At 39.7% G+C, this 22,780-nt stretch overlaps 1 protein-coding gene across 1 annotated transcript; it reads left to right on the top strand.

Annotated features, from left to right (window-relative positions):
• The first annotated feature begins 1,518 nt into the window (after positions 1–1,518).
• Positions 1,519–21,323, top strand: LOC140155307 (uncharacterized). Its single transcript, XM_072178092.1, has 3 exons — positions 1,519–1,875; positions 19,475–19,823; positions 20,758–21,323. The coding sequence occupies exons 1-3, from the start codon at positions 1,542–1,544 to the stop codon at positions 21,257–21,259; spliced, it is 1,185 nt and encodes a 394-aa protein (XP_072034193.1). The 5' UTR covers positions 1,519–1,541; the 3' UTR covers positions 21,260–21,323.
• The last annotated feature ends 1,457 nt before the right edge of the window (positions 21,324–22,780 follow it).

Below are 22,780 nucleotides of genomic sequence, written 5' to 3'. Positions count from 1 at the left end.
TACTATGATTGCCTAACAATAGGGCCTAACCGATTTGTTTAAGCTTTATTTTACACCTCTTTCATTGCAATATAATGCCTTGCATTTCAAAATCTTTCTTTGTTTACTATGCATATGTTACATTATTGTTTTAAAGGAGTAATTGTTATCCAAACGGCTCAGCACATCACATCAAAGCTCCCATTGGGCGCACCGTTCATTTTTAAAGGCATTTTTATTTCTGCATTAATATACAATTATCTTCTATTCTATGATAATGTGAACATGGTGAAATAAGGTCTATGTTAAAATAATTGTGAGCAAAATTCAATCTGAAGCATTCTTATAATAGTCGATTTGACGTCAGGTGTTGTGAAAATTATGTTCAACTCAAGGCTGAAACACAATGTAACTGATACGTGTCAATTGTTGAAATTCAAACTTACGCTATAGGCCTACATGCACATAAAAGCCCATTTTTCTTTTGCAATTTAAAAAAAAAGTGAGATTTTGGGAACTTCAATATAAAGATAATAAATTGAAATGCAACATATACGGTACAAAAAAGTGACAAAATGCACAGGCTTTGAAATGGTTGAACTATTTCACGATCCGCTTCATTTGTGTGTGTGTTTTTTTCTTTCAGTGTCAATATTGCAGTTCGTTGCATTTGTTGACATTCCGATTTAATAGTACATGCACTCAAACTCGAACTGCTATAGAGTGTTTTGAATCAAAATTGCGGAGGGTCAATATAATCTGAATCAAATTTTAGCTCTCATATTGCCGCTTATCAAAGGTGAACATCATTTTAGGCTCCAACTTTTCCTGTGGTATATGTACATGACATAGACTAGTAATTTACATTAGCGTCGACAACATCCGACGTCTGGAACATGAAAGTTGAACTTGGCTAGAAAACTTTGGTTGAACCATGCCTTTAGTGTTACCTAGAGACCGAAAGCAGAGCTACAGAGTGAACCCACAGATATTGGACTGTGGTGAACCATGCATTCGCCGGGACCATTCGAGCTCATTCGTACTTTTTTACATGACAAAAGTTTTCAGTGCAACTTAAACGGCTCGCTTTTCTAAGAGGCAAATTCACAGACAAAACTTAACATTACCGCACTTTTACATTCAATAGGCTATATTCTGTTTTTACACCTGTCGTTCGGCTCTTTAGACTGCAATGCAAGGAGTAAGAAAAGCTAAGAAATAGCCAAGTAATTTAAGCGAGTAGACTTTTAGACAGTGATAACCTGAAGCATACCTGAACGATAACCATGATAACGGGAACTAAATAGATAATCCTGGACCACACATGGATTATCTGTGGTAGAGTTATCTTGGAGCTTCTTGGTGACTATTATTACGCATGGCAAACGGGAAATAATTTTGAACTGATAATAATATTCTGGACGGTGGTAAATGCAGCAGCTGTCAAACCTATCCATGCACTTATATATCAACAGGATTATTTTATACAAATTTATATATGTTGGCTCTTACATTGCCGTTAACGTTTTAACGTAGTGCCTACAAGTTCTGCATCGGATCATATGATGGATAGCATGTCAGACGCTTCTAACGACGTTGGTCATCATATGAACAACAGCATGATGCATGATATGCTAAACCATACAATGAATCCCCCTGGTCAACATCATGATCATCATGTGATGCCAACCATAGAGCATGATTCACATGATCATATGATGATGGACCATTCTTCGCATGATATGATGGATCATTCTTCGCATGACATGATGGGGATGGGTAATTCTTCGCATGATATGGACATGATGCATCATGATGGTACACATAATATGTACTTCTCATTTGGTTTTCCAAGAGTGCTTGTTTTGGAGGGATGGACAGTGACTTCTATTGTTGGTACGTGTGATTAATATAAAGCTATTTCAACTTGGAAATCCTCTCAGATCCATTATGATAGGATTTTCTTCCTTGGTGTATCATAACTATATACTTTCAGTGGCGGCGTTACGGGGGCCCCCAAATAATTTTCTTACCCCCCCCCCCAGTTGCCCCCCTTTTTGATGCAAAAAACCCAAAATTACGCAAATTTCAAGCTTTTGCGGCAATTTTGCGGAAAATCTGTCGATTTTGCCCCCCTGAAATTCACTTTGCCCCCCCCGATAACAAAATTACAGTGACGATATATCTCAAGCTTTTTGCACTGAGGTGTTTTTTTACTACATTCAGTAGGCCTACATTTCATTTTCTTAATTCAAGTTGATTGCATTACAAAATAAGAGCTAGACAACAGGGTTCAGTCAAGGTCCAAGTATAACTAATCTATCTAACGTAAATATAAATTTAGTATTATATTAAATAGACCTGTCTAATATTTAAAGAACTTAAACTTTGAACCTCTGACTCATTCAAGTTGTTTGTGAAATTGTCCTGGGTAGTTTATATGCCACGTGGATAAACACGGTCATTTTTAAAAAAATCAAGTGTTTGTTTGTACTAGGAAATATATTTATTGTAAATGTAGAGAATCATCCTATTTACCATGCCTTTACTGCATGTAGCCTATTCCGTGAACCAGCGCAGACCTTTGATATAATGCTATGCTGAAAGTTATTATATGTGACCGTCCACGACGAATGAGCCGTTTTATTTCGTGTTTAGAAAATATATCATAAGCTTTAAAATGGTATATCAATTGACTGTAAACGATACCCAGAAGCGGAGTTATGGTTTGTTGAACTTTGCTCCTTCAACAAAATGATAGTTTTTTTGCTTCTACATGTGTCTCTTTTTCCACATTGCTGGTCATAAATATCAAACAGTCATAATTGGCGGTCATTTCAAATCATCCACAAGTCAACGAGGTTCAGGAATATCCTCTCATTGTTAATTATTGGTTATACATAGGGCCTACCTATATAGACAAAATACAATGCTTTTATAACCCACCACTTGAACAGGATTTAGCCAAAGCAAACAAAGACGAGAGCTATTAAGAATTCTATATACATCTAAGGTAGAAGCTTATTAATATTGCCCTCTTCAACAATAGGATTATTGATTGGTTTAAAATGAGATACATGTCGCGCCAACGATGAATACAACCTTCATGAACATTTTACACTGTAACTCAGATTTAGGACATTTACGGCTCATTCGTGCTATACGGTCACATATTGTTAATGCGTTTTATTATCACTAGCGGGACACCCGCGCTTCGTGGCCAAAAGGTCTCCGAGACCTTTCTCTGTTTTTGAGACCTTGACCTTATTTTCGCTGTTTTTATTTTCGCTGTTTTTGTGACCTTTCTCTGTTTTTGAGACCTTTCTCTGTTTTGAGACCTTTCTTTGATTATGAGACCTTTCTTTGTTTTGAGACCTTTCTCAGTTATGAGCATATATATTATGTTACCTTACGTCACGTATGTGTTAAGTTACGTTATGCTGTATATGTTATGCTATGTTACGGTCTTTATGTTATGTTATGTTATGTTATGTTATGTTATGTTATGTTATGTTATGTTATGTTATGTTATGTTATGTTATGTTATGTTATGTTATGTTATGTTATGTTAAGATTATCATTCGTTATGTTCTCGCATTGTTCAAAACTATATATTTTCCAATATTGCAGTTGCCATTTCATATTTTGTATTTGGCGAACTGACATGTTTAGGTGCGATCTTCTCATCTACACGTCTAAATCATTTCTGGCATTTACAAATAGTAGACAAATTGGTGTCCTGTTGCTATTGACATGATTTGTTGACTTTGGCTTTGTTGACTTGTCTGACTCATGTTTTTGAGTATCATTTTTTTCCATGCATCTTCGAGTTGGCGAAAAGGGATAATTGCATAAGAAATTAGTCACATTTACAAGAAACATTTACATGTTCTTTTTGCATGAATCTTTGCTTGAAAGAGGCGACATTTTATGCAATAGGCCTATAAGTTTTCAAGAATTCGATTGTCCAATATCAGCTTTCATATCGCCAACTCACACACAGTTAAGGGGAAAAGGTCGTATAAACATTAGCTATAACATTAAACCTGCACGATGGCAATTATATATGCCTATTAGAAATACATTAAATCACGTTCTCAAATATTCGCAGCGAGAGGTGCAATTATCCAAAGATGATATAACAACTCACAGCGGACTTCATGGACGTTTTACTTAATCATGGGAGTATTAAAGCTACACTAATTCAACCATTTTTATGGTGGAAGAACAAAAAGTAGACCTACGTGGTCCGGATGAAATGGCTGTAAAAAGAGTCCCAGGAACCCCGGCCAGGAACCAGATAAAATCGGCTGTAATGTAGTTTTTCCAGGTCAATATGACTGTATTTCCCAACGATAAGTTCGACATGGCCCTGGGCTCAGAATGATTTAATCTCATTCACAGGAATATAAAAAAAACCAACTTGTTAGTAATACTCACTAATAGTTTATTAGCACGAAAATCCTTCAATGTAAAAAGATATACACACGCCGACCTTATTTTATCTTGAGCACACATGATAAAATAGCGTAAAAATGGTACAATGAATTCGTACAATGAACTTATTTGAACTCCAAAGGCAAATTGCATGGACGTGTCAATCTACACAGTCAGGCATTAAATGGAAGAAGCAAAGAATAACACAAATTCAAATACTTGGACAATTCAAGGTGTTTGAAACCTACTAACACCAGTTTTCCCTTCAAAAACACACTCAAAGAGAAATTCGATTTAGAGTAGATCTTTTATAAAGCTGAACTTTTTTCATGCATTAAGGTTTACTTTCCGTCTAAACTAGCACCGGGAACTATATATAGTATTGTAATAAATCTATATAAATAAAAGGAAGTCGCTAAATCTTGTGCGCGAATAGACTCAGAGATGATTTCACTTTCAGCTCTGATTTATTGGTACATTGATAGGGTACATATTGCCATTAAACCATCTGAGGTTCATTTTTGCAAAAATTGGTGGTAACTAAGAGAATAACATAAAAAACTGTCGTGTTGCTATGCAAAATCGATCGCAGTGGCTTACGGTGGGTAATAAGGACAGTGTGAACCGCGTAATAATATTTCCATTAAAAAACCATACGCAGAGCAACATTGCCCCGTTTTCTGCCAACTGCGAGGTGGCCAAGAAATGATTCAGGCTATCTAGATGCACAACAGCGCATAATTTAATAATGATCTTACGAGCTTTTCGTCCCTACGCAGATCTACGCGCCCCATTTACCGCCACTGCATCAAGGTTGGCAGCCAAGAAATTAAGGCTACGACGCGTGAATCAGGTCTTTGCGTCATCACTAAGGTAACGTAGGAAACAGTGGTCTGGTAGTCTAGAGTGGTGATAGTGCCTGCGTGGAGACTCGGGGTGCAGACAGTCAGTGTACAATTTCATTATTTATTCTAGGCCTATGAATCGTCCGGAGATTGAGGAATATATACGGGAAATGCATTGCACTTTATTTGGTTGAAATGATCTTACGAGCTTTTCGTCTCTACGCAGATCTACGCGCCCCATTTACCGCCACTGCATCAAGGTTGGCAGCCAAGAAATTAAGGCTACGACGCGTGAATCAGGTCTTTGCGTCATCACTAAGGTAACGTAGGAAACAGTGGTCTGGTAGTCTAGAGTGGTGATAGTGCCTGCGTGGAGACCCGGTGCAGACAGTCAGTGTACAATTTCATTATTTATTCTAGGCCTATGAATCGTCCGGAGATTGAGGAATATATACGGGAAATGCATTGCACTTTATTTGGTTGAAAACGGTCAACAAAATTAAAGAAACCGGAATTTTTTTCCCGGGCCTTTTTATTGTCAAAACCAAAGATGTTTTACTTTAGTAAAACCTAGATACGATGATGCCTATACTGATGCACGGCAGTGAACGTAACCGTTCCGGTTGAAATCCAGAAATGACGTCATTTGTTCTGGTGCTGCCACTTCTGGGTAACGCGGGAGAAGAACATGCCTTTTGCAAACAAAATGGCCGACTCGTCCCGGCCCCTTTCCAGCGAAAATACAGTTTCTTTAGCCAATGTGAACATGGGGTCATCGGTTATAATATTTTCCTATCATATTGGACTAACACGTCAGCTATATGGTATTTCACGATATAACAGTAATAAAAAGAAAACTGCAAACGTTCGTTCGTCGGATGTTTGACGAAGTGACCAGCTCTAATGACGTCATGATGTAAACAACGTCCGGGTCATTAATAATTAATCAGGTAAACCCAAATATGGAAACCTCCAAACCTATGCAAATTAGGTATTCGACGAATCGGAATACGATCAGCCCACCTCCAAACCTATGCAAATGAGTTCAGGCGGTTACATGAACATGTACAGTAGTTCGGCTCTTGTTTATACCGACCTCTGTGGTCAAAACTCAGTGGTAGCGCGTACCGTAACTAACTGGCAGCGCGTTGGTGTTGGTGCGTTGGCGTACAAGGGATGTGACTCGCACGCACGGGTCGCATATGCATAGGCCAACTTTCCGTGCCAGAGAAATAGAAAAGAAAAGAAAGTAGGACAAAACTGAAAAGGTAGGCCTACTATGGATGGGTTATGGGTACAGGGTTGTGGATTAGAGTAAATAAATAAATAAATCTATATAAATAAAAGGAAGACGCATATGCATAGGCCAACTTTCCGTACCAGAAAAGAAAAGAAAGTAGGACAAAAAGACGCATATGCATAGGCCAACTTTCCGTACCAGAAAAGAAAAGAAAGTAGGACAAAAAGGGTAATGGGTTTGGTTAAGAGATTACCAAAATGATAAAAATCGTAAGGATACGGGAGGCAGGAAGGAACCTAAAAATGAAAGAATAAATAAATAAATAAATAATTCATGAAAAAAGGAAGCTAAAATAATGAGAACAGAATTAAATACAAACGGGAAATCACAAGCTATAACTTATAAGCAGGAAATATGAAAAATGGGAACAAAATAATAGAAAAAAAAACCTAAAGCTAAAAGGACAAATCTAAGTAAGGGTAGATTTATAAAATAATACATATGAACGGGGTTCAATAAATAAATAACATGGGAACGGAAAATCACAAGCTAAGCAGCATATATCTATTGGAACAAAATAGATTTATGTAGAAGAAACTGAAAAGAAAGAAAGAATAAAATGAATAAAAAAAAGAAAAGAAAGGGAAGACAAAAAAGATACGGGTATTATACAGGTTACTAAATGAAACGGGAGCAAAATAAAGAAGGAAAGAAAAAGAAACTAATCAGGAAACGTAAGAAAAAAAAAAAAAGCTAAAATAAAAAACTAATCAGAAAATATAAGAAAAATGAAGCCAAAATAATGAAAACAGAATTAAATATATTAACATAAATAACGGGAAATCACAAGCTAAGCAGCATAAAAAAAAAGAAGCTAAAAGGGAAACGTAAGAAAGGACAGATTTAGAAAATAATGGGAATGTGGTTAGGCCTAAATAAATAAATAACATGGAAACGGAAAATCCCAAGCTAAATAGCAATTTTTTAATGGGAACAAACTAGACCCATGTAAAAGAAACTGAAAAGAAAGAAAGAAAGAAGCTAAATGGAAATGCAAGAAGGAACAGGTTTAGAAAAATAAAATTTACCTTTTCAATGATTCTACCTTTTCAGTAATTCCTCCTGTTTTAGTGATCGCTCCCATTTACTCATCTAGCGGGGACCCGCGCGAAGCGCAAGGGGTATCCCGCTAGTTGATAATAAAGCAGAGTGTTTTCTAAAAAGCAGGAGTGTTTTCTAAAGGGGAGTGTTTTCTACAAAACCCTCTTAAATAACCCAAATAATAAAATTCAACGAAACAAATGAACTTTAAATTAAAGGAAACAATAATATACATTTATTTAACAAAAGCGTGCATGTATCAAAAGCAAATGAACACTCAACATGCTCATTATAAAAGCACTTTATTCTGTTGTATAATGCGTGAAGTTCCCGAATGTCAATTTCTTTTTCTCAATTAAGTTCCTCATGAAGACAGAGCGATCTCCATCCAGTGATCCACACACAATCCTCAATGATCTCCATCAGTTTTAGGCATCTTTTTGCCACATGAATTTGGTGTCGACGATTGGTACGTCACAGGAGATCTTGTACTTTCTTCTGTGTAGTTTGACTCCGCGACTTGACTGTTCGGTAGACTTTCCGATAGAGATACGTCCTCTGTGTTGTTGGACTTCACGACGTGCCTGTCCGTTAGACTTTGCGATGGCATAGCTTGATTTGACTCCACGACGTGACTGTCCGTTAGACTTTGCGATGGCATAGCTTGATTTGACTCCACGACGTGACCGTCCGTTAGACTTTGCGATGGCATAGCTTGATTTGACTCCACGACGTGACTGTCCGTTAGACTTTGCGATGGCATAGCTTGATTTGACTCCACGACGTGACTGTCCATTAGACTTTGCGATGGCATAGCTTGATTTGACTCCACGACGTGACTGTCGTGTAGACTTTGTGCTGGCGTGGCTTGATTTTCGGTCGCATTGTTGCTCCTCCACCTATCAAAGTTACGAATATCACTCACGTACCGACAGAATTCCTCTTGTGCCTCTTCAACCTTATAGAATTGCAGAAAAAGTTCTTCATAATCTTTGAGGTACTTCTGCACCTCCTGTGCACAATTTGTAGCCTGCTGACACATTGTGGCGTGCAGATGCATTTCGTCATTGTCGGTAGGCATCTGCTCAAGAGCAGCACGGATCGTGTTTTGAGATCTGTACGTGTAACGAGCCATTAGATTGGAGTAGTAATTGATGACGTTAATGCATTGGAATGCACAGTCAAATTGTGTATAGCCCGTCTCCGGAGGAAAAGAAGAGATTGCGTCAGGCCTTCGCAAAGGAGGCTCCAAGGTTTCCGTACGAGGGACGGCCCATGTTGGAGACGTATCCGTAGTTGTGGCGACCTCATCAGGCTGAGTAGATTCTGGTGAACAATGCAAATCTTGGGAGGTCAAACTAGGCGGTGGCATTTCTGCACCTTTGTAAGCTGCACTTAATTTCCGATTTAGAGTGAACATATCATGCCGTGACTCGTCGTTTTGTGGTTTTACAGACCGTGCGTAATAATGATAATCGTGATAATAGTTGTGGATCTTACCGGCTTTAACCGGTGCTGAATTTGGTCGTTTCTTCCAGAAGTCAAAAGTTGACCAACACGGGACTATTTTAACATCGTCTGTGAAGGCCACACCTGCCACAGAGTTAGGCCGTCCGACGAGAACATTTGAAGGTTGCTTACCAGTAGTACGGCTCCTAGTTTCCCTATTTACCGAGACACTTCCGTTTTCATTTCGAGTTGGACGCGAATGAGGTGTCGACAACGACACATGGTTATCTTTTTCGATGATTTCAACAGGTCTTTCGCAAGCTACGATTGAGATCGCCTCTTCATTATCTTGATGATTACTACATTGAAGATCATCTTGCGAAGCATCTCCATCTGATACCTCGTTAGCGTCATCTGATACCTTGTTAGCGTCATTTGATTCGACAACGGCTTTGTGGCGTTGTTTGCTTTCAGTCTCACAACTTGTGTGCTCCGCACAGTGTTGATTGCCAACATCTACGTATGGAACGTCCTTCCCATCCTCATCCGCATCGTCACTCAATACCGTAGGCTCCATATCAAACTTCAATCGCCTTTCTTCTATTTCCAAACTGCTATCTATTTTTGCTAATCCGTCAATATCATCATCGTTGTCAGCAGGACTTGGATCTTCATTGACATCGTCGTCATTATCCCCACTCATGTCATTGGCAGAGCATCTCTTACTTCTTTGTGGATCCAAAGCTGTTGTGTCACACGCGGAACTACTTATATGTTCACTTGTCGCATCTCCATCTATCACATCTTCACACAGGTCATCTTCCGAGTTCATAATAATAGACTTGCAGTTTTCTGCATCTTCGAGATCTGCTTGCTGAGCATTATCTTCTATGTTATTCTTAGCATTATCTTCCATGTTGTTGACAATTGGCAACGAATCATTTAATGCAGCTATCTCAGCAACCTCTTGACAATGTGTGTTGTCAACATTTTGTGACTTACTGACTCTGGTGGCATCTACATCAACAAAAGTATAACTTTCCTCTATATCAATGGTTGTTTCTTTAGCTGTCAAAATTGACGTGTGTGAAGAAGTCTTGTCAACATCATTGTCATCAGTTGAATGGCTGCTGATGTTGGGTGACGAGATGCATCCATCATCTGATCGTGTTTCATCTCCGATTTTGTCTGGAGTGGAGTCTTGATGTGCGGCATGGCTTCTAGATGTACAAGTGCCTTGTTCTGCCGGGAGCAAAGTCTCATCTTGATCTTCATAACAGTCAATGATTTCGTCGCTTATTCCTGAGGCCACTTTAGTCGGGATTTCATAAATTCTCGTGGAATCTTCAATTCTACTTGCATTGTTCTGACTCATTACGTCTATCGATTCAACGTGATACTGAATACTTTCCTCTTCCTTGCTCATGCAAACAGAGTTCGGTCTGGTCAGTGAAGTAACGCTGCCAGAGCTTCCCGGTAAACTCGTTCCATTGACGACTGCAGGCTGTTGTTTATCACTAGCACTCGGAGTTTCCTCCAGTTCTTTGACCATGTTGACCCCATTTCTTTGAGCCACCTTTGCAACCACTTCATTGTCTATCGAAGAATCGTATTCTTGTTTACTTTCATTACTGTTGTCTTCAGGACTGGTGTAAGGTAAATTTCCAGCTACTTGTGATGTATATGATAACGAAGTACGTATGTGGTTGCTGTTGTTTTCTTGGGTACCAGTGACATGCGATTCTGTCCTTTGATGTGCGTCGTCATGTTGAATTCCATTGGTACAGTGTACGCGATAGTGGGACCGAGTTACGTTGTCATTTGACTTGCTTTGGCTTGTCCAAGTCGATTTTGGCGGCATGGCTCTTTCATTATCATTAACCGGATGCACGAAATCCTTCCAACACGGACAATCATGTCCAGAAACACTGATGCTTTGCCAAAGATGTGGGTTTCCTTCATCGCCATCTTCGTTTCTGGCACAAATGTCTACAACTGTATCTTCTCCCACAGTACGGTTATTTCGCATGGTTGCCGATTTTGGTATTGGACGACCTTTAACCTTTAACTCCCCGGTGTCTTTGTTCTGACTATTGGAAACTTTTTCAGCTTCCTTCAGGAGCTTTTGACAAGAAGCTAGCAAACCATTGGAATCGCTTTCCATGAGTTTATTTCGTGCAATTCGTGGACATACCTTGGTTGCTTTATGAGCCCCATCTTTATTACTTCTTATCTGCGCTTCCTTCTCTAAACCAGTTTTATGGTTTCGAATATCGAAATCACTTTTCCACGTATCCGCGATTGCCATGCATCCCTGATGCCTATTCTTGTTGATGTACGTACCACTAGCTGTGCCGAGTCTTGTAACACCGTGTTCAGGTTTATTTCGATTATGTTTAATCGGTGGTATGGGGTCCAAAGCCGGGATACGATCACGTCGACGGTACAGTCGTGGTGCGGTGTCAAAGACTAGCTGACGAGGATGCGGTCTTCCAATAGCGAGACCGGCTGGCCGCCATGGAGGCATACCGTCATTTGATATTGTCACAGGCTCTGTAGGAGGTTTCCTCATCTCGCTAGTAGGTCTTCTATGAGGCACGCCATCAGTTGATGTCGTCCCATGTTCACCAGGAGGTTTCTTCTTCTCACTAGTAGGTCTTCTATGAATTTTCTTCAACGCTCTCGGCCGTGGAGGCGGCGCGTTATATTCAGTGTCTAGTTCATCATGACGCAAATCACCAAATGGACCTGAGGTAGGCCGCTCAGGACTCGTAGATATCGCACGATTGTGTTCTGACTGTTCTTCATTTGAAGTTGTCTTCTCTGGCTTATAGAAGTCATTATTGGTTTTCTGGACAAAGCGAATAAAACGAGACTAAAATAATTAACACGGAAATTCGACGTTAACATAGATTGAAATAGCTGAAATGATTGACAGAGAACATAATCTTGATGCAAAAGGCTTGAGTATCCTTTCCACGTCAATGTAAACTGTTGTAACTAAAGATACTGTTTTACCAGTCTAATGAAATTTCGTATATATTTGGAAACAGGAAAAGTGATCCCATACGGGGATTCGAACACGAGATTTGCGCCGATCAGCGGTGTCAAGCCGTTTTGAAAAGCGTGTGGGGTGTGATGTCATGAGGGGGAGACTTGACGTTATCTAAAAAGGAGCTGAAAAGGGAGGCAGGGGAGGGCAGGGTTTATTGTTTTATTGTGTCTGATTAGAGCGCTGACATATTGGAAAATGTTGCCAATCATTATTCATGAGAGTGTACATTCAACGTCCAGTTTTCGAAATTGGGTGACTTATGTTTGGCATGGTGTGAAATACATCTGACTGGTTTTGGCATTATTTAATTAATGGCTGCCTAGTGTTGTTATGTGTTTAGTTTCTATAAAAATAATTATTATTATATTCTTTATTCATTCCTTTCTTTTCCTTTCTCTGCATTATTCTTTTTATACACATTAGGGGCCCGCCACTCACTCGCTCTCCTTCTCCCTCTCTCCCCTTCTCCCTCCCCTCTTATTGACAGTAGCCTGCCTGGTAAAGTGTTAATACGCTGTCGGGCCAGTTACCGATTTAATGGCGGAACCCTTTTGTCCTGAACAAAAGGTACCTCTCGATGAATAGCTTGCCGGCAAATCAAATCAGCACAAAGGAACAATGCATTACGAAGTCTTTCCATCCAACTTCACAGCCTTCCGCAAGGATCGTAATACAAAGGATGGTCGTGGAGGAGTATTCATCGCCCTCAGAAGTGACCTCATTGGCACCCAGGTGACAGACCTTGATAGCGATTGTGAATCCATCTGGGTGAGCGTTCAGCTTGCTAAGTGTAAGAACATCCTCCTTGGGGCTTTTTATCAGCCTCCAAGTACGCCTCATACAAGGTTCATAGACCAGCTGGAGTTGTCATTATCTCGCATGAAGTTGGACAAAGGAACTGTTGCCTGCTTAGCTGGAGACTTTAATTTTCCAGACATCCTTTGGGATACTCTTTCCTTGAAAAAAAGAGCTAAGTACCCAAATGTCTCCAGAAGGTTCATAGAGATCATCCAGGACCACTCGTTGGAGCAACTAGTTACTGAACCCACTAGAGGACGCAACATACTGGACCTTTTCCTTACCACCCACCCCACTCTTGTTAACAAAGTTACAATGACGCCTGGAATCAGCGACCATGACGGCATACCAATGATCGACCTCAGCACCAAACCAAAAGTTAACAGACCTCCACCAAGAAAGATCTACCAATTCCACAAAGCCAACAACGAGAGCATCAAGCAAGACCTTAGGAACCTGACTGAGACTATGACCAACCGTGACAACTCCGAGACTACATCCACCAGCCTATGGAACAAATTCAAAGATGGTGTCTTTAAAGCGATGGACGATCACATCCCAACTAAGATCATCAAGAAGAGAGACCAAACACCATGGATAAACTCCACTGTTAGGAGTGGCTTACGCCGCAAACAACGCGCGTATAACCGGGCTAGAGATTCCAACAAAGACTCCGACTGGGAGAAGTTCAGAACAGTTAGGAAGGAAGTCCAGAAAGACACCAAAAGGGCTTATTGGAGTTACGTCCGCAACACCTGCCTCGAATCTCCAAAGCAGTTCTGGGGTTTTATCAAACGGCTGAAGAATGACACTTGTGGCATCCAAAGCCTCAGAGAGAACGGGAAGCTCTTATCAGATAGTACCACCAAGGCTAACGTCCTAAACAGACAGTTTGAGTCGGTTTTCACCGAGAAAGAGTCCATGTCCAAGATCGATGACCCTGATGCATCATCCAGGTATGCCAGGCTTCAACATCACGCCTCAGGGAGTTGCAAAACTCCTGAAAGATCTTCAGCCTAACAAAGCTACTGGACCGGACGGAATCCCAGGTAGACTTCTCAGACTCGCAGCCGATGAAATAGCTCCTTCCCTCGCTCTCATCTTCAATAAATCCATCTCCACCAGACTTGTACCTGACGACTGGTTGACCGCGAATATCTCCCCCATATATAAGAAAGGCGACAAGACCACCCCTGGTAATTATAGACCCGTATCCCTGACCTCCATTTGCTCCAAAATCATGGAACACATCATACACACAGACAAACAACACGGCTTTCGTACAAAACACTCATGTGAATCTCAACTGTTCCTCACCACACACGACCTGTTACGCTCACTTGACAACAACACACAGACTTGCACCATAATAATCATGGACTTTAGTAAAGATTTTGACACGGTACCCCACAGCAGACTCTTATACAAACTCGACAAATACGGCATCACTGGCAACTTACATACATGGATTTCAAACTTCCTCACCAAACGTAAACAGAGGGTGGTCGTTGATGGAGAACACTCAGACTGGACCAATGTTCGTTCGGGCGTGCCACAGGGCACAGTTTTAGGCCCACTCCTCTTTTTGCTCTACATCAACGACCTCCCTCACGGCATCTCATCCACAGTCAGACTGTTCGCAGATGACTGCGTCATGTACCACACCATCAAAAATGACTCCGATGCACAGACCTTACAACACGACCTTGACACACTCACCAAATGGCAAGACAACTGGCAAATGACATTCAACACTGACAAATGTTTCACTCTCAAAGTCATTCGTTCCAAAACACCCAAACAACATAAATACAAACTTAGTAACAGAACACTCCAAGAGACCAATTCTCACACGTACCTAGGGGTAGAGCTTTCCCGCGATCTTAGATGGACCAATCATATCAATAAAACTACTGCCAAGGCTAACAAGGTTTTGGGTTTCATCAGACGCAATCTACATTCCTGTACCCGTGACTTGAAAGCTTCAGCCTTCAAGGCCCTTGTACGTCCCCACCTCGAGTATTGTTCGACGGTGTGGGACCCTCATGTTGGAGACCTAGTGCATAAAATTGAATCCATACAGCGCAGAGGCGCCCGTTTTTTCTACAAGGACTATAGAAAGACCAGCAGCGTAACATCAATGCTCTCCAGAAGATTCGTCAGGGTCAGGTAGCCATCCCGGCAGGATCGTTCCTACAACCGGGCTCATCACGCCGTTCATCAAGCCGTTTAAATCATACACACAGTTACATCAAACCAACCCGCAGAAGTGACTACTATCTTCAATCATATTTTCCACACACCATAAACGACTGGAACTCACTCCCCGAACACAACGTCAATATCAACGACACACTACTTTTCAAGTCAGTAGTGACAAACTTCATCTCACCGTCTACTGCATCAAGCAACCAACAAGATTAAATAGCACATGCGCACACCCATCCCTCTCGTCTGGCTTCAATCAGGAAGCGTTGGGAGTATTGTCCAGATCCAGATAATATATTGCTTCTCCATGTTATAATTGGTCCATGAGAATAACCCCTCTTTTTTGCATGCTAAATCAAACTTATGCCTAAATCAAACTTACTTTGCGATGGTGTATTTTTGGAGCAGTATGCAGACTTGCCAATGCGGCCGAATGTCCTGTAACAGTAGCACTGTACGTATCACATATGGAAGGCAGTTGTCTTCTGCTTTCTTCTGTTTCTCGATCTCGCTAATAAATGCAAACATAATGCTCATATTAAAACATGTGGTCCATGACTTTTCTCTTTATTATCAGAATAAATTGCGTAACTTAATCTGGCTGCTATATATAAGATAATCCTCACCAAGATTTCAATGGAACTTTGCCTATAGATGATGTGACTTCTGACGTCAATGCCTAACAGTATGCGCACGCATCATCACAATTTCCATTGTTTTTTGCCTGGCAATATGCGCGCGCATCATATTTTGTTCAGGGCTCGTGTTTTTAAAACTCCCGCCACATCACAATAAGACTATTAAGAGTGTAGTGGTTGCATGGGGTTCATTCAAGCATAAAGATGATACCAGTCCCTTGCCTTTGTTGATAAACATTGAGGTCACCTCATCTATACGGAAGCCGAACTATAATCCTGAACTTGAACTTTACAAGACTCTGGTTAGACCTTACCTGGATTATGCTAATGCAAGCATAGAATCCGCACATGGAAAATGACAAAAAGCTCATTGGAAAAGTTCAAGGAAGAGCAACCAACCCAGCAAACACGAAACTGTTTTAAAACGTTTATACAAATCGTTTGAATAACAATTACATGTTATTTGGGTTATATAAAGATCATGAAAACGTTTTTAAAACGTTATTGTAAAACATATTTGTCAACAGTTAAATAACATTTTGTTAGAATGTTTTGTATCACGTTTTCCAAAATGCTTTATGAATGTTATTAAAACGCATTTATACCCTTTATAGGCCTATAACCCGACATTTAAACCTTTTCTATAAGAGGTATTCCGGGATCTCACATATGAAGAGCGTCTATATAGAGAGACTAAACCTTACCACATGAAAAAGAAGAGAAAGAGGGGACATCATTCAAACATACAGGATTATGAACCAAATTAACAGGATCAATCCAGACACCCTGTTTCGAAAAGCTGACAACCAGGACACCAGAGCAGAGGACATTCACAGAAATTGGCCAAAGCAAGACCAAGACTAGACACAAGAAAATACTTCTTCAGCCAGAGAGTGGTGGAAAATTGGAACTATTGCCAGGAAGTGCAATCCAATCGCCCACACTCCTAGGAAATTGGGTTTTTTAATGGTCTCCGGTTCGGAGGATAAAGGCCTAGGCCTGAGGCATAGTCATGGTTTTGACATCACCGAGGGCCTATAATTTTAAACTGTGCCCCGAATATTAAGCAGTCAATATTTGTTTTATATACCGAATAATATAGATTCTTCTCATTTGATTGGTTAAAAGATTTCCTGAGCTGACAAGGCCTACAAGTTTTCAATTGCATAGGCCTACGCCTTTAACGCGGCCGTGTACTCTAGACATTGTTTCTTTCGCGAAATTGAGCTTTTTTGAAATGTATTTACTTTATGTTTTTTATAAATACAAGGAAAGAAAATCCAGATTTGTTAACTCCAACTGCTCTATTTTATGGATTTTATTTCACTATTTCACTCGTTTCCGCAATTTAAAAGGAAAGAAAATCTTTGTTGTACCATCGGAGTATACGCGCGCAACAACGCATCGCGTTTTGTAGACGCGCAATTTGTTAACGCACAGATACGCTACGCATACGCAACGCTTATCTGCATGCGCGGCGCATCTTATGGAAGCGCTGATTTCATAAAAACCTAGCGGTCAAATGGCTCCGTTTTAGCTGATAAAATGTGATTTTTTTCAAGTTCTTTCCCCCGATTTAAACATCAAGATATGAATAGATTTCGCCCAAACTTCTCAAGGGGCTGTGCATTTACCCGATGTTCACGTAATGTAAGGTAGAAAAACGAGAACTGCCGCATTCTCCAGTGAGCTTCGATCAAAGTGCAAAATGTGACCACTTTAAACTTCAACGGCCTTTATTTCAATGTTCGTTTTCTCGGTAAAATGACGATTTAGGTACACGATAACTCAATAAATACAGCATCTATAGGTAAGCAATTATGCTCATCATAAAAAGCATGATCGACTTAAGAAACGGTTTTCTCATTTTTTTATATTTTGGTCTATTTCCGATTTTAGGCATCATTTTGTGCAAATAGGCGTTTATGAATTTTAAAAAGTTCATAATATCTCAAAAAATAAGGGCAATATCAAAAATCTAAAAAAATCGTTTTTGGAATGGTGTATCAAGATTAAGAAAAAAACAAAACAAATATTTTTGGAAAGAGTGTTTTTTTGTTATGATGTACCGAACAAAAATTGCCAAAAACTCACTTTTTTGTGATTTTCTTCATAATTGTTGTTTTTACGCCAAATCTGTATTTATATTAAGATTCATTGATGTATTGCCTTTATAAAAAATGCATACATTTAGGCTATATGTCTTGCGTGAATAATTACAAAGTTATGGCACTTTTACTACATGCATGTCTGAGAGTACACAGCTGCCTTAAGCTTAAATGCAGTGCATGCAAGAGCAAGGGTGCAGAATTTGGACCGATATCTACCGATTTCATATCTAAAACCCTACCGTTTCTGTGCTAACACCATACACTGCCGAGTCTTCAGGTCGTCATCTGCATGGTCAAATTCATCGCGAACTGTGACCACTATAGTCTCTTTTACAACACGGTAATCAACGCTGACCGTATAGTGGGTGCGTAATGTATACGAGCGAATTATGTATTCGGGGTTGCGACTATTCAATTATTTATCGGGCACAGTTGAATCCATGCCCCGGGCATAGTTGCTTATGACGTCATCTTGAGACATAAAAAGGGGGCACAACTATATTTATTGACTCCACTTTTAACCAATCAGATGAGAGGAATCTATATATAAGGTATATAATAGATTCTCTTGGTCGGGCTGACGTCATAAAGGGGAAATAGCCTTGTAAAAACCAGTGTACGCATGTGCAGTTCCCCTTTTTCGAGCTGGTTGCTATGCGCGCGCTTGTGCAAAGGGGACGAAGGGGACAATGTTCCCGGATGTCCGACCGAGATATGAATGATGCAAGAAGATTGATCGTTTTTGAGAATATTGGTTGGTCAACTTTCCGGACACTACGAATGACGAAAGGAGGTTTACCAGTGACTGACTGATATCAAATCTTTCAGACTGCTAAAAGTTAAGGACCGCGGCAATATTGCGTCAAAGATCTGCTCACAAACATTGAGTTTATAATGGGCTGTTAATGTTCCACTTACAATCCACACTACCCCCGTGGAAGATTTGGGAAATATCTTCCACAGGTGGTGCACTGAATTTCAAATGGAATGAAGGAAGATTTCCAAAATCTTCCACAGGCACAGGGGGAGTGTGGATTTTAAATAGAATAGCCCAATGCTTACCTGATGATGAGGATCCATCTTAGTCTGTATCCAAGTTTCACATCATTTATGACCAAAAACCGTGTCAGAGAACATCAAAAATGTCTTCTTGTGTCGTTGGTAAAATTTTGCTAAGTTACGAAAGCATTATTAACGCGCAGTTTATGCGCACGCGTTCGCGTCCATAAAGGCGCCATTATGACACGACAATCATTGACGCGCGATGACGCACAATCGTCTCACAACATAGACATACCACTCGTTTGTCTGGGTCTCACAAGGTGAAAAACGCCTGGTCAGCATGAGTTGCAACTGCACCAAAGATCTTGCCACATGAACCTTTCATACCCTCCTCTGCTATAAATGAGTTTGTTGAGAGGTTTCCATTAATCTTATAATCAGAGATTTACACAATTATTTGTAGCGCATACAGTCGTTGTAGTGTACTTGTCAATATCTTGTCATTTTACTTGGCCTGCTCCTGATCACGGACAATGCTATATTCTTGATATCCAATCATCTTCATTCATAAAGCCTAATTATTTATTCAATGTTCTTTTTTTTCCCTTCAGAACTCGTTGTGTCTCTTCTTGGACTCTGTCTTATCGCTATATTTATGGAAAGTATCACCAGACTTACAAAACGTGCCTCAAGCAAGACACTCTGCTTCATGGCTAAAAAGAATCTGAAAACTTCCGAATGTGTAAAGAAAATGAAGAGTAACTATCGGAAGCTATCAACAAACATCGATACAGGACAAAATGACAAGGTGGCTGGGATGAAATCTAAACAAGACAATGATCATGATGAGGCAGCACCTGAAGTTGAAATGACATTGTTGAATACTGATGAGAATAAGAACAAAGATGTAAAGAAAACAATAACGACAGAAACAGATGTACCTTTAACATTGCCTCAATGGTAGGTTTCTAAGGATAGTCAACACTCAATAGTCACAATTATGATAATAGCTGAACTTCCCCATACCCTGTAGAATTATGAAAGTGCATAATACGTTTTGAATAAACATGTCCACTACAGTTTGATCAGCTCGTAATCTGCGGGATACGCCAAAAAAGTAGACCAACGTTAAGACAGTTGACCTATCTGGTCTCTATTGTGAGTGTTAGGACTTGGCTGAATAATTCGTGATGCTTCTTGTGAGATGCCACGAGATAATTCTCGAAATAAGATAGATATTAATCCGTGATGTTATAAGGCTCGCCGATTACGAGCTGATCAAACTATAGGCCTACAGATACAGCAAAAGTTAACCTTCCTTCAATTTTTACGAAAAATAGCTTGAGCCATGCATGAAATATTGGCTCATAGAAAGATCGATCAATTACAAAAATTCACAGAATCACATGAGAGAGAAGTGTGTTCAAGCACTTTATGATAACCATGATATCTAATGCACTCTTATTACGCACAAGGTATATGATGGATAATCACGTTCGTGCAAGTGCATTCGTCACTTAGTGCACAAACTCAGTTAGATACATGTCACTCTAAAAAGGATCAGGTTAAGGGGTTAGGTCTATATTTAAAAGATAATAACATATAATATTTCCTAGGCAAAATATAACTGAGAAAGTTCAGGAATATGGATGATAATATCATTTTAACGTCTTTACATGCATGTATTTTGATAATCTCTCGCTATCTCGGCGATTTTTTCTCATCGTTATATTGCTTTATAAATATCCTTATATTCTCAAATCTGCTTGCTTGCTCTTTCATCTCTTTCGTTCCTTCATTCTCATCTTCATTTATGATACTTGGGCCTTTCTCCCCCCTCTCGATCTCCCAGATTCTGACTCACATATTTTCGTATCTTTCATTCTCTGTTCAGTTTGCAGTACCGTTTGCTACTCACATTTCTGCACGTAATTCGTGTTCTTCTTGGCTACTTCTTAATGCTCTCTATCATGACGTACAATTGGTGGATTTTGATTGTCATTTTATCTGGTTCTGCGATTGGATATCTATTTTTCGGCTGGGGTCACATTAACACCCTGGATCAAATTGCATCCTCAACTTTGCCACCAGATATTGTTGCCAAATCTACTTTAGAAGACGAACTTGAATTGAATGAAAGAGTGTGCCTGCAGAGTCAAGACGGTTCATGTGATGTGATTGAAACGCACAATGGATATTCGTTGGTTGAAGAAGATGCGACACAAGAAAACAAGGAGTCTGGGACGTTGTGGAAGAGTGGGCCAGAAAATCCACCGAAATATTCCTCGGATCCTGGATTTGGCAAAGTTGACATACGTATTAATTTACAAGCAGATATTATCTCACAATCGGAATTTACTGAAAGGTTTCAGAATTCCAAAGAAACAGATTTATAGAATGCTTTCAATGTAAAATAAACAAGGTGCTACATAAAAAAATGTTAAATTTTTGTTGCTATATTTGTTTTATCAAAACAGTACGATATTACCTCTTATTATTACACTGCTTGCTCTAGTAGCCTCTAGTCAATTACTAGTCAATTACACATGGCTCCTCATTTACCACAACTCACAAAGACAAATTGTCACGCTATTCCTTATTAGGCCTATACTTATGTAATTATTTGCTCTGTCTGCCAGTAGACTGGGGAGAGAACAGCCAAAAATGTTCGGCCAAGCAGGTGCCCGAGCAAATGTTGGCACACAATTTTTGGACGCCTTTAATAAAAAGGTGTCACAGGATTTTTGGCATAAGAATGTAAGATAAAAATCATTGAGCTTCCTTGGGCAGATAATAAGTACACATATCTCTGACTGTCGAGATGTATGACATGCAGGCCGAGGCAAAGAGCAACGGGAATTACGAATGCACATTAAGCATGCATTAACAAAGTGGCGAAAACAATGCCAGCAATGCTTCGTTTCGGCAAGTGCCGAAATAGCGGCTATACAGATCTCTTCCGAATTAAAATGACGGCAAATCGACAAATAATCTTGCCAAAAATGATGTAAATTTCGGCGGTACACCAAATAACCTCTTTTGTTGGAAATGAACTGTCGAGTGTCGAAAAGGATATTTTTCTTCACTGATTTTAAACAATGTCGACTACTGAGTAAGATTTAATCTCTCCCTAGAGAAATTCCTTTTTCAGAAGGCTGAGCTGTCGGAACTCTAGCGAGTGCCATCTTCAGAGCGAATGTCGACTACTTTTGTGCCACAATTTGCCAACTTTGATTGGCCAAAACTGTTTTATAAAGTTTTATTCATTTTGAGCGAGGAAAAGAAAAGGTCACTTATGGACAATAAATGCTCTAAAATTGGAACAAGTTGTTTATGACCGTTTGAAGTTAAACGATGCTAAAAATAAAGAAAATACGGTAATGCATATTTTTATAACCGTCTCATGTATCCTGCGTGTATCGCTGTCTTTTAGTATTTGAAAACGGGTAAGATTTAGTAGACCTTTAATGGGGAGTATTCAGAAATACCTGGGGGCTGGAAAATATGTCACAATTGTTTTGCAGTTCTGAGTAGGGGGATTAAAAAGTTTTGGCCTCCCCCTATTTTTTCATGGGACCGTCCTCCTAAAAATCCCAATAGAAGAAAAAAATATAGTAATAAATGCCCTGTGCATCTTCCTTTTTAGCACGAAAAAACCATGTTTTGGGCTCAAAATAGGGTAAAATTGCACAATTTTGCGCTTCGCGCGCACTGATCCGTCAATTAGCAAATACCTCCATTCGCATCTAAAAAAGTCCCAGTAACACCGGAACAAAATATGCTCATCCCTCAACCACTAAATTTTAATGTTTCTACCGCCACTGATTCCAAGTATAAAATGGGTCGTTTATTAATTGGTTGCATTTTACTTACAAGCATACTTAATTGATAAAAATGACAAAACATTTCCCACATCT

This window comes from Amphiura filiformis, chromosome 6 (assembly GCF_039555335.1).
Source record: "Amphiura filiformis chromosome 6, Afil_fr2py, whole genome shotgun sequence".
Lineage (NCBI taxonomy): Eukaryota > Metazoa > Echinodermata > Ophiuroidea > Amphilepidida > Amphiuridae > Amphiura > Amphiura filiformis.
This window is presented reverse-complemented; position numbering and strand designations above follow the sequence as displayed.

Bases quoted from the DNA above. Each gene is read 5' to 3' on its own strand.
- LOC140155307 (XM_072178092.1), top strand. From the start codon at position 1,542: ATGATGGATAGCATGTCAGACGCTTCTAACGACGTTGGTCATCATATG. The intron at 1,876-19,474 runs GTACGTGTGATT...TTTTCCCTTCAG, and splicing joins GACAGTGACTTCTATTGTTG to AACTCGTTGTGTCTCTTCTT. The intron at 19,824-20,757 runs GTAGGTTTCTAA...TTCTCTGTTCAG, and splicing joins CCTTTAACATTGCCTCAATG to TTTGCAGTACCGTTTGCTAC.